Consider the following 14493-nt stretch of genomic DNA (forward strand, 5'->3'; position numbering starts at 1 on the left):
GTAGCTAGAGGAGTGTATCTATGAAGATGCTATTGGTGTCTAGGGGGACCAGCAGTTAGCATAATGGCTATGTCGCTGGACTCCCATGTAGTCGACCACGGTTCGCGTCCCAGACCCGGTGCCTTAAAACACGCCAGGCGTGTCTGCATGCGTGCCCAAGATCCTGAGAGGAGAATGGAGGAGAAGGGATTGTGGCGTGGCCATCCACCCTGAGGTGTGATTTCTCGCTTTCTGTCTGTCTCTCTCTGTCTGGTGAGCGCACGTGCCGTATAGCAAAAACCTCTCCAAAAGAAAAAAAAAAAAAGATGCTATTGATGTCTAGAACTCAGTGAGTAATGAGTGTATTCTTTACCTACTGAATTAACAGCTTTGACACCTGCATCAGCCTGTGGGTCAAGTACAGGTCTTTTCCATGTGTCTCATTCTGAGGCCAAGGCCAAAGAGGCAACGGCCTCCCTGAGGTATATTTTCCTTATGGTAAAGGTGATGGGTGGTCCCAGAAAGGCAAGAAAAAACATACAATACTTCTTAAGGTATAGGCTTGGAAAAAGCACTTCTGTCTACATTCTTTAGCCAAAACAAGTTACAAGGCCAAAGCCAACTGTAATGGAGGAAGAATGTTTCTCTGGTAGAGGGAAGGGAGAGAAGGGAAATATGTGCTGAAAAGTTATTCCAACTCCCACAGTATTCATCTCTTGACTAAGTCGTGATTCCAAAAGTTCATTTTATAAGTCAGTTATTTGGCAATCAAATTAAATTTTCTTGCAGAAACTATCATTACATAAGCTTTTTGAATTAATTCTCAAGCCAGCCATCTCGTTCTGAAAGTAGAGCAATAATAAAACTTAATTGCCATTTCTAACGATGTTTCTATAGGGCAAAATGTATTAAGACTTCCAACTTGACATTTTCACACACCCTATGTTTGGCCAAGGACTTCTTCCCTCCCTGTCCTCCCAGCTTTGCACCATCATCATACATGGAGGGAAAGCGTTTCCTCGCAGATAATCCTCTATCTTGAGTATATTCCCACAACTCTTTTCTTTCCTGTATCCTGGGATTAAACTGGCTGTTTCTTTTCTTGTGCCACAACCTCATTTTCTCCTTCTTGGACCCTGGGAAGAGAGGCTTGGGTTCACAAAGTTTGCCTCTGTTTTCCTGTCCTTTGGGAATTCAGTCCTTACAAGTTCGTCTAAAGATGTTTACTGACGGTAGAGATAGTAGAGCCATTCCACAAACGAGCACTTTCCTCAGCTTGCCCTTTAGCCCTTTGATTTTTTAGGAGACTGTATAGGGAGATTAGGATTCATAGACTAGTGCAGAGCTCAGGGTACATAAAATTTCAGGGCACCCAAGAATTCACCAGAGATTATATGTAGAATTTTCTATTTGTATGTTTTTTTCCCTAGCTCAGTACCTTCAAAAGTACTGGGGGGGGGGGGGCGGGGGGGGCAAAAAAAAAGCAAGAAGTGGGGGGGGGGGGGGGGGGGGAGGTGGGCGCCGCTCATGATCCAGCGAGACTTGATCAGGACTGTGAGCAAGAACCCAGATTCCGTGGGTTAACCATGCTAATGCTAAGTCTTCAGAGTACCTAGAGGGCTGAAATTCCTCCTCACAAGGCTGGAGAAGCTGGTATAGCTCCCCTGCTACTTACAGCTCTTAGATCAGGGAGATAAATCTATCTCGGCAGCTGCCTATAGGCACCCCCCGAAGGTGTTGCCTTTTTCCAGGACACAGTTTATACATTGGTGACACGTATGAGTACTATCTACATATGTTTTAGTGTCCCTTGCGATAAATCTTCATTCTCATTACAGATACATTTATTACAGGGCAGTGTATAGATAGAAAGCTATGTAAGCATATGTTTACAGTGACCTGTTTTATATCAATGTATTCTTTTCTTCTTTATTACAGAAGTGCTTGACATTTAATCCAGCCAAAAGAATATCTGCCTACAGTGCCCTGTCTCACCCATACTTCCAGGACCTGGAGAGGTGCAAGGAGAACCTGGATTCCCACCTGCCGCCTGGCCAGAACACCTCAGAGCTGAATACAGCCTGAGGTCTCAGCAGCTGCCTTGAGCTGATCATCCAGAGAACACCCTTGGTGGCTGCGGGGTCCTCTGAGCAAGCCCTGCAGAGCTGTTGAGGGTCGCTGAACAGAGGCCCCAGCTGCTATCTTCTGGATGGGCTCTGCTTCTCAAAGGAAACCGCCCTAGTTTACTGTTTTGAAATCAATGCAAGAGTGATTGCAGCTTTATGTTCATTTGTTTGTTTGTTTGTCTGTGTGTTTCAAGAACCTGGAAAATTTCCAGAAAATGAGAAGCTGCTGACCAATTGTGCTGCCATTTCATTTTTCTAACCTTGAATGCTGCCAGTGTGAAGTGGATAATCCAGGCACAGCTGAGTTATGATGTAATCTCGCTGCAGCTGCCGGCCTGATTTGGTACTTTTGAGAGACAGAGAGAGAGAGACAGAGACAGAGAGAGAGTGAGAGTGTGTGTGTGTGTGTGTGTGTGTGTGTGTGTGTGTGTGTAGAGACTGATTCGGTAATCTCTTAAAGTGTTACTTTTTATAAGTGACAAAAATAATTGAATTTTAAAGACTCAAGGTGACCAGTGAATAACAGGTGTTTTGTTCCCTGAAAGTAATTCACCAGAATGGTCCTCTCAAATTAGAAAGTTGAGCCTATGTCCTCAGCATTTCTTTTCTGGCCAAAAGCAGTAAATTTGCTAGCAGTAAAAGATGACATTTTATACATGCAGCAAAATGAAAAAAAAAAAAAAAAAACCTTAGTATCTTTTAAGAGACCTGTTTTGTAAAGCATGCGTTCTAGTTACTCTTTGAAAAGCTGAATTTACTCATTATAAGTCTATTTTAACTTTCTATATAATATCATGCTTTATTGTTTCTTTTAGAAAATACCCAATAAGCTTTTTATTACTTGCTATAGATGTAGAGAGTATACCTCAATTAGGTTAAAAAAATAGAGAGACGTCTTTATTTCCTCGTTTGAGATTTATTTCCTTTTTGGTTTTTTGTTATTTTGTTTTTAGTTTTAGGGACTTGTCAGAAACTGTCTTCTGCTTTGGTTTGGAGAGTAGTTCTTCCAGACTAGAGTCAGAATTACCATTTAAATCGTCCCCACCTAGTACACTGTACTTCTTGCATGCACTGCCTTGTGTGCGAAGCAGCGCTTATCTCTCCCGGCACCTCCGAGATAGAGCGCCACCATGACATAACTAATAACAGATTGCTTATGCCATTCCCATGCACCACCTGCTTGCCTTCTCTCAGTGAACCTTTCACAAATACACAGTTTCAGATTAGGGTTTATGGCTTCAGTTCTGCAATCCTAACTGTTCTCCCTCTGACGTGACCTTCCTGCCGGGTGTTCACTGTTATCTAGACATTGAGTAGGGTACTCTTTCTGCTCTTTTACCAGCACCTAGGTTCCTATAAACTTACTCAGTGCTTTACCTTTCTATGGAATACACTGTCAGTGTGGTGTCTGAGGAAATGTCTTTACCTATTTTTAGATATATTTACTCTCTAAAATGTCTCTTCTCCTTCCCCCAGGCTGTGCCTGTTTCTAGTGCCTTATGCCTCTCCCACTCACTGTCGAACCAGCCGGACCTGGGCATTAGAAACATCTGTGCTGTTCCTCCTGCTACTTTCTCTAGGGTCCTTTCTGTGCCATCCCTTCCCCAACTTCTATGTGGCTTTAGTGCTCCAGCTGGCTCTAGTAATCCAGAAGACACAGAAGATAGCTTTTGGAAAGTTCAGCTACCTTCACTTTCTGGCTCCCGTGTTCGGAATGCGTGCAACCGGTAGACTCTGTTTGGAGTTAGGCTTTTTAAAGAATGGACATTGCTTCTTCACGCAGTAGGAAATGTTTCAGGTGCTGTTTATATATTATCAAGCCTTCTGAATTCTTCACAGCTTAATGAATACGAGTATCTTGAATAAGAGAAAAAATTCGGAGGTGTTTCTTGAGAGCTTTTTGTATTGGGAACCATTCTTCTTTTACCATATATGTTGTTCAAGATTTCACTTCAGTAGCTTGAGAAACCGAACATTTTTCCTAAAGCTAGTTTTAAAAGAAGATGAGGGCCACAAGAATGTTTTGTGTTTTCTTTGCCATGACAACATTGATTATGCATTGTCATAATCTGTAAATGCTTGAGATATAAAGAACCCAGAGCATTGAGGACCAGGTATATACAAGGTCCCACCTGGAAAAATGAGTTCTGCCTTTCCTTTTCTTAGTTCAAGGGTCGAAATACAAAGACACTTCTGCTGCGACCTCAAAATTGAATTTTAAAACTCACTGCACTGATTTTCATGATCTTTGGTTAGTCTCCATGGCTAGAATGAATATAACTTGAATTCTTGCTTTTGCAAACGTTTTTTTCTAAGTTTGCTCAAGAAAAATGCAGCTGTTCTAAACTGGAATTTTTCAGCATTCTTTAGAATTTTAAGCAACTGAAGAGCTCAGCTTTTATTTCTAGCATCTGCTTTTGGCTCAATTTTAAATAGTGTTCATAAAAAAAAATTAAAACACAAATACTTTGGCATTAGTTAATTGGCAAATTATTCTCTGGTGACACAGAATGGAAGGGCATTTTGACCTCTCTGAACTTTGTGAGTGTTTGTCACCAGCTCTTCCATCTGAGTGGTTTTTGCACTTGAGTAAATATTCTCTCAATTTACGTCTTTACATCCAGGTTCACCAATTCTGAAATCCAGATTCCACATGAGCAGGGCACTCTGCGTCATACAGTACTAGGTCACCGGGAAAGTCACGGCGTATTTTTCTAAGCAAAAATGCATCATGACTTTCCTGACCCCATAGAAGAAGGACCTAGTGAATATGTCTTATGCCTCCATGATGTATGATTTCAAAAATCTTTGTCCAAAGCTACTCAGTGATTAACTAAAAAGACCATGGTGTCCCAGGGTTGTGCTAAAACAGCTCAGTAAAGCAAGTAAAAATACGGTGACAGATTTGAAATCATGTTTGAGTTTTATATGAGGACTTGTACAAGAAAGTGCCTGATAGTTTGATGGTCAATTCTGGTGGCCCAGGCAATATAGGAGCTATTATGCAGAGTGGACTTGCAGCAGCCTACCTACAAAAAGAGAAAGCAGAAACTTGTTGATTTACTTATCACAAGTTATCATGTAGCAAAGAATAATAATGACCTAACCTTCAAAACACAATTCCTGTGAGCTGGTAAGGACCCAGTGGGTTGGATCCTCCCACTTGATCCCTCCTTTGAAGTAGATGGGAACTCAAGGTGCAAATAACCTGTTTTAGAAGGAAGCTTGGGGCCATGTCAGCCCTCTGTATTGTCACGATTTTCTCTCAGGGTGTACGCTGGGATTGGCAGACTCCATTTAGCCCCAGGCGACTTACTAAAAATAGTATAAAATTATTCACCTAAGACGAGAATCTGGGTGTTTTAGTTTTAAGTAAAAACGAAAATCTCAGAACACACAGGATGTTAATATCTTAAAGAAAACATGTTCCTTTTAATAGAAAAGTTTATACTGGGTCATCGAGAAAGTCATGACGCATCTTTGCATAGAGAAACATAGAAAAATATGTCATAAATTTCCTGAGGGCCTAATAACTTGACTCCAGAATGTACTGTCCATCCTGATGAGAAAACAAATAGTACCAAACATTTTGAACTTTAAATTATGTGTTTAAATTGAGGGGTTTTTTAAGTAACTATAGCAGCTTCTCTTAAAAGGTGCTTATGAAAGTCAGCAATGGCAATTCTCAGGCCATTATGGGAATTAAATCATGAAGGCTTACTAATATCATAACCAGATTAAAATTCTTCTGTCCAAAGAATTGCCTTCCTTTTAAGTGACAGCGTCACTGTCTTTATCATAAGCTCATGATAGTGTCTCACAATTTCCAAAAGCAAGCTTTCTGTTGTATGGCTGAGTCTAGGAAAGAATAATGTGAAAAGTCCATATGCCCCCATAGTTATTTCATTGTATTAGTGTAGAACCTACAGCATATTTACCTTGAAAATCTTGAAATGTTATTATAAATTCTTAGACACTGAATTCAAAAGAATGCATGTGTACACTGACCGATAAAAGTGTTAGGTGATTTCTAGATCTTTGAAAATCATTCATGAAACAGTGGGCAATCAGTACAGGAAATTCTGGAGAAAACGAAGGCATTCAAAGGGTAGATTGAAAGTTACATCTACATATTCTGAAGGATTTTTAAATTAACAGATAAATTGAAAGGATCTGTATTCAATCACTTGGCAACTATGGGCTTGATGTGTTCAAAAACAAATTTTATGTGGGGGAGCTGTCCCAAGCACACGTCACCTTTCAAAGGTTGAGTTGAGTAAACGGAATTCCGTACTCCTTGCTCATTTCTTTAGACGCAGCAGCCACGTGACACTGCACTTTCTATAAATCTCTAAGGGTGTCCATGTAAAACCATTAAACAAATGTTGAAAAGGCATATGTTTCCTGTGCCACCAAGACCTTTGAAAAATTGTAAACCTTATCCCAAATCACTTATCACGTGCATTAAATACATTTAGGTATAGAATTAAAAAGATATTTACATGATCTTTTTCCACAATGGACACACTTCCTGAAGCTACCAAAACCTGTCAAGCAATGTAAGTCCTTGGACAATGAGTAAAGGTGTTTTCCCAATGAGGAAAATGGCATGTTTCTTATTGGCTCCCTTTTTATATCAGTGCAATTTTCAACCCAGTTTGATACTTACCTATATCTCAAGCATTTCTGATTTGTACTTCAGAAACTAAACCAAAAATATTCCTTTGGCCTTCTCTATCTTCTGACCTTTGCACAGCAGGACTGTAGAAGCAGAAGGGGTCCAGTGGTTAGGATTTTTTTTTCTCAAATTGATTTTTTTAAGGTTTTTCAAAATGCTCTGTTTCTTAGCATTCTGGAGTATTCTGTTTTGATCAATGAATAGGCTTCAACATAATTAGGTTTCCTTGCTACTGTGTGTGTGCTCTGGCTTCCAAGAAGAAAACAACTGAAAATAAATACAGGCTTTTAAAAAGAACCTATTTATTAGTAAATAGTAATATAGCAATTTGAAGTTAATATGGTAGGAAAAGGCAGTGGTAGGTTTTCTTGGGAAAGTCGGTTTTAAAATACACTGACCTAAGAGATGGGCTCTATTTTTATGCCAGTGTATTCCACAAGGTGGCGCTTTCAGAGAAAAACTAAAATCTAATCACGGCTAGAGCCATCCTGAAGGCTTCATTCTAACTTTTATTTTTCTGCACATATTTAACTCTTACCTAGTACTTGTTTTTCAGGATGATGAATAGTCTTCATAATGCTCTGTATCTTAGATAGTTACTAGTTGGGTAGGTTCTGAACAATTGTCAGCAATTAATTGTGCCTGAGGAGTTAAATAAGGAAAGAAAGCCTAAGTCTTCATTTATTTAAAAAAAAAAAAAAAAAAATTTTCTTTGAGGTACCTAATAGCCTCGCTTTTCTGGTGGGATAGGCTTACTAAAAAGGCAGCTGTCATTCGTGAACAGGATAGTTTTGTTAGGGGTATAAAACTCCTGCAGTCAAAACACTCAGACCCTGTCTGTTTTCGCATTCCCTACCATGGTGGCTTTTAGACACTGATTCGATTTTAGAATCTCAATTTAAAAATCAGGTATACAAAATAAGTAGTGCATCAGTCATTTAGTAGGCAAAATTTGTTCTAAAGAATTGCTGAAACAGAGCCCTAGGGGGAAAAAAAAAAGACCTGGTAATTTTTACATTTGTGTCATGACGAATGTAAGTTGATAAGATATTCTAATGTAAGAAAATTTTAAATATATGCAAAATAACTTCAGAGTATCCATATAAGTTTTTAAGTTTGGGGGCAACTTCATGCTGTACGCATTAAGTCTGCTCAGAGACTTGTTCAATCTCCTCCTCCATGATTTAAGTTCATTTTAAAAAGTCACCTTCCTCTCAACAGCGCCACTGAAGTTTAGGAGGAAGACATGATTGCATTTGCAGTGGCCTTAGCACAGTACAACAGAAAGTAGTCTCTTCCTCCTGAGAGGCAGACACTAGGGGGTGCCTGCCCCACTTCCCCCCAGTAGGGCAGGGAGGCGTGTCTCAGTACTTTGCCACACCCACTGGCGGCTGCCGAAGCGCTCTGAGCAATCACTGGCCTCGCTCCTCTCCCCTGCTCCGCCCCCACTCCCTGTAATGTATTGGTAGATCGCAGTGTAAGTCCCTAAGTGAAAGGCCACATTCAGACCTGAGTTCGCCAGCAGTGGGCCACTCTGAACAATGCTCGGGTTAGAAACGTGGCTCTCCACCTGCAAACCTGGCGAGTGCTTGGACTCGTCGCCCCGCCCCTCTGGCTGCAGCCTGGCGGTGGGCTGGTTCGGTGAGGACCGCCCACCGCTCACCTGCCAGCGTCCGGAATTATGTCCCAGGCCGAAGTGCCCTGCTGCTGTCTCGGAGGCATCTGTTGTGCAGTCTTAGGAAGTCAAGCGTCCCTAGAAGCAAACAGGTGTGTCTCTGTGCATAATTAAGTACAACACAATTCACCGAAAGTTCGGGTATAAAGAGATGGCGTAGAAGCTGTGCCAGGCTGTCTACCCAGCGTCTCAAGCTCTAAGCTCAGATTTTTTTTTTTCTTTAAGAGAAGGTGTATAATTACAGGAACTTTTTTTTTTATTATTTTCTATCATTCTGTATACATGATGGCAAAAGATATGCCTCGAAAAGGTCTGTTTTGAAAAATTGTCTCTCTTAGGCCTTGTCTTCAGTTGGCAAAAGCTTCCTGTTTTGTTTCCATCTTCTCTTTTTCTTTTTTAATTAAAGATAGGGAAGTAAATTATCTCATATAGTAGGGGGGGGTTAGCTCCCTCCTGTTCAGAGGGAGCTTTTGTGTGAATTGTTTGGTCGTTGGAATAACCCCTTCTCCATTTTAGGAGTTTGGCTTAACAAATACAGGTGTTTTTAAAGGGGGCACATAACTGTACATATTGACCGCCAAGAACTACTACTATAGCACCAATCAGCAAACATGGAACCACACAATTATTTAATTTTTAACTCTGTGGCCTTTTCCAAATCCTGTTGATGTGCTTAGGTTCAAGTTCTGAAGACACCCTTTTATGCCCTTACTTGAAAGTTTCTAATCTTAAGTTTTATGAAATGCAATAATATGTGTTAGCTAGCAATATTTCTGTGATGTCTGAACAATGACAATAGATTGCAGCCGTAATACATTTCTTAAACCCCCAAGTGTATCATTTATCTTCTTACTCTGGTCCTGTGTTTGCAACGATACACACGTATGTATTCAGTTTCTCACTTTATTCATTTATTTTTCTATGATCAGTAATAAATATATTAGTACATGGAATTAATGCCATCAGCTATCCCTAGGAACAGCACTTAACAGGTGGGGAATTTTTTTTCAAGTTCTACACGTGCATAAATTATTTCTATTATTATTCACGTGTCTTATTTATTTTGGAATCACACTAGTCCTGTGAAGTGCAACTGAAGGCAGAAAGTATTAGGACTTGCATTTAGCTTCACTGTCATAGTCTATATGAGCTAAGAAAGTAAAAATTAGACTAAGCCCCCAAATAGGCTGCATGCATTTTTAACATGATTAGTAGATTTAAGTTTATAGGTAGAGGTTTTTGTGGGTTTTTTTAGTGTCTTAAGTATTTTATCATTATGTAAAGGAATTAGAGAAAAGGATTTTGTAGTCATTTGGTCAAATATGCTATAGATAGTGCAAAAATATAGCAAAAATAAAAGCTAAAGGTAGAAAAGCATCTTAGATACTGCTGTGATCTAGGAAATGTGCCAGATGGCCATAAGAGTAGAAGCCTGGCAGAGACAGGTGCCTGGGCCATGCCCCCAGGCAATCTAATGCCCTTGTAGGTGTCTCGTGTGGTCATGGGAACAGGTAGTACTGTTGAGAGGAGAACATAGGAGGGTTTTTCTGTAGATTCTGAACTGTCAGTTTGTGCCTGAGGCTTCCAGAATGTGTCAGATGGAGAGGTCCAAGTTTCCCTGCATCAGGCAACTTGGCTGTGTACAGAAGCAACCCAGCATGGTAATAAAAACCAGGTGTTGCATATATAATCATCAGTAAAGGGATTTTAACAACCAATGATTCCCAACACCTCAAAAGCTTTGTGTTTCTGGTATTTTAGGTTATGACCTGAAGGTTAAAAGGCAAGTGTTTGGTATAGAAAAGCAGTATGTGTTAAGAAAGGCACAACATCAGTTCCCATAGAGAACAGAATAGAACTAAACCATTTTGTAGGATTATCATTTCTGAGATGTGTGAAAGTATGTTTTCACTATAATATGAATTAGTGTTTCTGCATTCCTATAAGGCCTAGTCCAAACTTCGTCTAGGTTTTGGCAAGGCTGTCACACACTCTCAGCTTTTTATTTTCTGACTTATCATAGAAAATAATTTAAAAGTTAAAAAAAAAATTGGGAGGACGTTTGACATGTTGGTTTCTGTGTTTGAAATCACAGTTCTAGAAACGCAGAGATTATGCGTGTCAGATGCTCATCTAGGCCCTGTGAACTAGGCCAGGGTAAAGAACACCCCCTCACTGCTACATCCCTCTCTCTTCTTCCCTTCCACTAAGATGTTCCCTGCAACCATCCTGGACTGTTCCTATGGTGCTCTCCATACACCTTTGCCAGTCTGTGTGGCATCAGGGACATGGGGCCTTAGGCACCACTGGTGTGCCTGCATGGTCCTGGCCACCAGCCCCACCTGACCTTTGGCTGCTCACAGTCATCAGAATAGTTCCTGATACTGGGCACAGAATGTGTTCATAACATCAGTCAGAAATTGTGTGCATTTTGATTTTTAAGCCAAGTCATCGTACAGAGCATTTAGTTTGGGCTGTGGTACCAAGAGAAAAACTAGCCAAGAAGAAAAGCCACATTCCAGGCTGCTGTCTTTCATTCATCTACAGGCTATACTTTGACTGTATTTCTTCATACTTGAAATTCATTCTGCTATTTAATATCAGGGTACAGACTTCTAAGGGTGCATGTTCCTTCGAGGTGCGTAATTACTCTCATTCCGTTTGCTCATATTGCTACAGAATGCTCTGTTTTGGTGCTTTGGGTTCATCAGGTCAAGGCAGCACTATGGAAATTCATTGCCTGTAACGGATGACTTGGCGTTAGGTGTTACTTCTGCTCTTTTCTCTGTACGTAAGATTGAGAGTTACCACACTGGCCTGTCAAGTCTGCCTGGATATCCTTCCTTTTGGGTTTATAAACCCCGTGCTCTCCCCAGGGTGGGTGCAGCTCATTGCTCTGAAAGCAGAGACCTTCCTTCCTATCTGGAATATTTAGCCTTTAAGGAAGATTGACCTTGGGCGTCGACAGCAACAGAATGGAAAGATCCATCTCACTCTTGACGCCATCCATTGAGCACCCCTCCAGTTAACCATCCCTCCATCCCATACAGAAAGCCCTCCGGAGATGCAATAAAAGAAACAAAATCTATCTCTGGGCTTTCCCTCCTCAGAGCTCCCTGAGCTGAGTGTTCTCGCTTCTTTTTCTTGAGGCAGATGAAAATACAGGTCAATGTATCTAGACCCTTGCCATCTGCAAAGGAGAATAGAAAAGCAGGTGTTTGTGTCACATAAAATATGTCATTGAAGGCCCACCAAAACTTCCATTAAATACCCCATCACTAGAAAAAGTAGTTCCAGTAAGGGGTGCTTTATGACATGGAGTTTCTGAGGTCACGAGTAGCCATGCTTGCATGCACCTTACCCTCAGACTTCTTGGAGAGGAAGAACTGTGGTGGTGATCCTGTTGCAATGGCAAAGATAACATGTTTGACAATTCAGAGGGTTACAATCCATAATCCTTTGGAAACTGGATGTCTTATTGGGTGCTAGGTTGCAAAATTAGGTATTTATTGTCAGATCATGGAATTCATTGTTTTTTTCAAAATTGGTGTTAACATGTCACTGTTGATGTTCACTTATGCAAAGCTAAAATGAAGCAAAAAGAAAATGGTTTGTATATTTGTCATACCTTTTGTATTACAGTAAAAATATTCGTAGCAAATAAAAATAATAAAACCAGCATTTTAAAACTGTTTGCTTGGAGATAAATTACTCTCCCGGCTACTTTTTATTTTAATGTAAAATGACTATAATTGCAATGTGAGAACATATCATTTAGGAAGTTTAGCAGAATGTGTTTTAAACTTTTAAGAAACTCCTTTTTAGGATTCCAATTAAAAAAAAAAGTAAATCGCAACTCACTAAGCTTAGAGTTCATTTAGTAAATATTTCTCAAACCTTTATTAGTTGGCTATGCTAAACACTGAAAATCCAAGATTGAGTGAGTCGCGGCCATTTCTTTCCAAAGCTTACAGGTAAGACAATGGGATGTGAAAGAGATCTATGTAACTAAATGCTGATAATGAGCAAGGTTTCACATCCAAAATAATACTGGAGGAGACTCAAAGAAATGTCATTGTTTGCCAGTCACAGAAGAAATAGTTTTTCTGCTCACGCAAAAGCCTAGAATTAGGAAAGGGCACGGAGATTAGAATACTGTGCCTGGGGGTAGCAGCTTCCAAACATCTGGGTCATAACCAATAGGAAGAAATATCTAATAGCAGGATCCAGTACACACACGCACAAATATTCTGAACCCTTTTCTTCTAAACTGTGTACAAACGGAGCCTTCAGATAATTCTGCTACACTCGCGTAGAACCACTTTGCATTATGAACTTAGGAGCTGTCTGCCACTCACTTTCCCCTTTGAATGTCAACCCAATTTGCACTTTGCTGTTGTTCAGGGAGAACTGCTAGAGTCAGGGGTGCGTCCTGGAAGGACATATTTGTTTTGCAAAATTACATTTCACGCAATGACACTCTGTGTCCCACATGTGAGCTTTTCTGTTTTATTAGCCTCTACTTTGAAAATACTGGTACCTAAAATTGATTTCATAGCCCCATAAATAGTCCATGACTTAATGGCTTGAAAATAGTGGAAAGGGAGATGGGTATGTGAAGGAGGGTCAGGAGGTGAGGTCATATATGCCATAAAAAGGAGTTTGAAACCACTGAAGGATTGCAAAGGGGGAGACCATTTCTGTTCATGTTGGCCCATTTTTGTTCAACCACTCACGGACTAGAGGCAGGTGATTGCTAGACAAAGCAGCACTGAGATTACATGAAGAAAAAAAAAAAAAAGAGGGACTATAATTGCTGTCTGATACGTATTTATTTTCCTCTTGGTATATAGTAGCAAGGATAAAATATCAGGTAAGTTTAATTATTTTTAATGCTAGAGAAAGAAAGGACCTCCTCTTGCTCCCCATTAACAACCAGGCCTGGTTATGCTGTAGTCCTTTTTCTCCCCCAATTCTCCATCCCATGAGGATCCTGAGTGTGCACACATGGGCCCACTGACTGTGTTGCCTCCAGGACTGTATTTGAACCCCAGTTGGCCATGGAGGATCTATTCCTATGCTTAGCACTTCACTGCTGCACTTTGGGGCCAGCCCTTATCAGATATGAGGGGTTTTTTGGAAGAATTATTTTTTATTTGACTTTATTTGAAAGAAAGTGAATGACAGAGAGAGAAAGTGGGAAAGCAAGCCACCAGGTCTGGGACTCAAACCATGGTCAGCCATGTGGGAGTCCCACGCCCTTAATCACCACACCATCTGCTGACCCCCAGATGTGTTTTAATTAGACCTCCAGAATTCCTCCTGGAAACTCCCATTATGGTTTGCCTTTCTTTCTTTCTTTCTTTCTTTCTTTCTTTCTTTCTTTCTTTCTTTCTTTCTTTCTTTGGAGAGGTTTTTGCTATAGGGTGCATGCGCTCACCAGAAAGAGACAGACAGAAAGCAAGAAATCACCCCCCATGGGGGATGGCCACGTGCAATCAAAAAAAAAAGAGGGACTATAATTGCTGTCTGATACGTATTTATTTTCCTCTTGGTATATAGTAGCAAGGATAAAATATCAGGTAAGTTTAATTATTTTTAATGCTAGAGAAAGAAAGGACCTCCTCTTGCTCCCCATTAACAACCAGGCCTGGTTATGCTGTAGTCCTTTTTCTCCCCCAATTCTCCATCCCATGAGGATCCTGAGTGTGCACACATGGGCCCACTGACTGTGTTGCCTCCAGGACTGTATTTGAACCCCAGTTGGCCATGGAGGCTATATTCCTATGCTTAGCACTTCACTGCTGCACTTTGGGGCCAGCCCTTATCAGATATGAGGGGTTTTTTGGAAGAATTATTTTTTATTTGACTTTATTTGAAAGAAAGTGAATGACAGAGAGAGAAAGTGGGAAAGCAAGCCACCAGGTCTGGGACTCAAACCATGGTCAGCCATGTGGGAGTCCCACGCCCTTAATCACCACACCATCTGCTGACCCCCAGATGTGTTTTAATTAGACCTCCAGAATTCCTCCTGG

General features: G+C 40.6%; 1 protein-coding gene across 1 annotated transcript in view; it reads left to right on the forward strand.

The window, feature by feature from the left end:
- Positions 1–12150, forward strand: part of CDK6 (cyclin dependent kinase 6) — a 258036-nt gene extending 245886 nt beyond the window's left edge. Inside the window, exon 7 of the mRNA XM_006155536.3 lies at positions 1918–12150. Within this exon, the coding sequence (XP_006155598.1) occupies positions 1918–2064 (147 nt within the window). The 3' untranslated portion in view covers positions 2065–12150. The remainder of the gene's footprint in view (positions 1–1917) is intronic.
- The last annotated feature ends 2343 nt before the right edge of the window (positions 12151–14493 follow it).

Source organism: Tupaia chinensis, unplaced genomic scaffold (genome assembly GCF_000334495.1).
Source record: "Tupaia chinensis unplaced genomic scaffold, TupChi_1.0 Scaffold000460_1, whole genome shotgun sequence".
Lineage (NCBI taxonomy): Eukaryota > Metazoa > Chordata > Mammalia > Scandentia > Tupaiidae > Tupaia > Tupaia belangeri.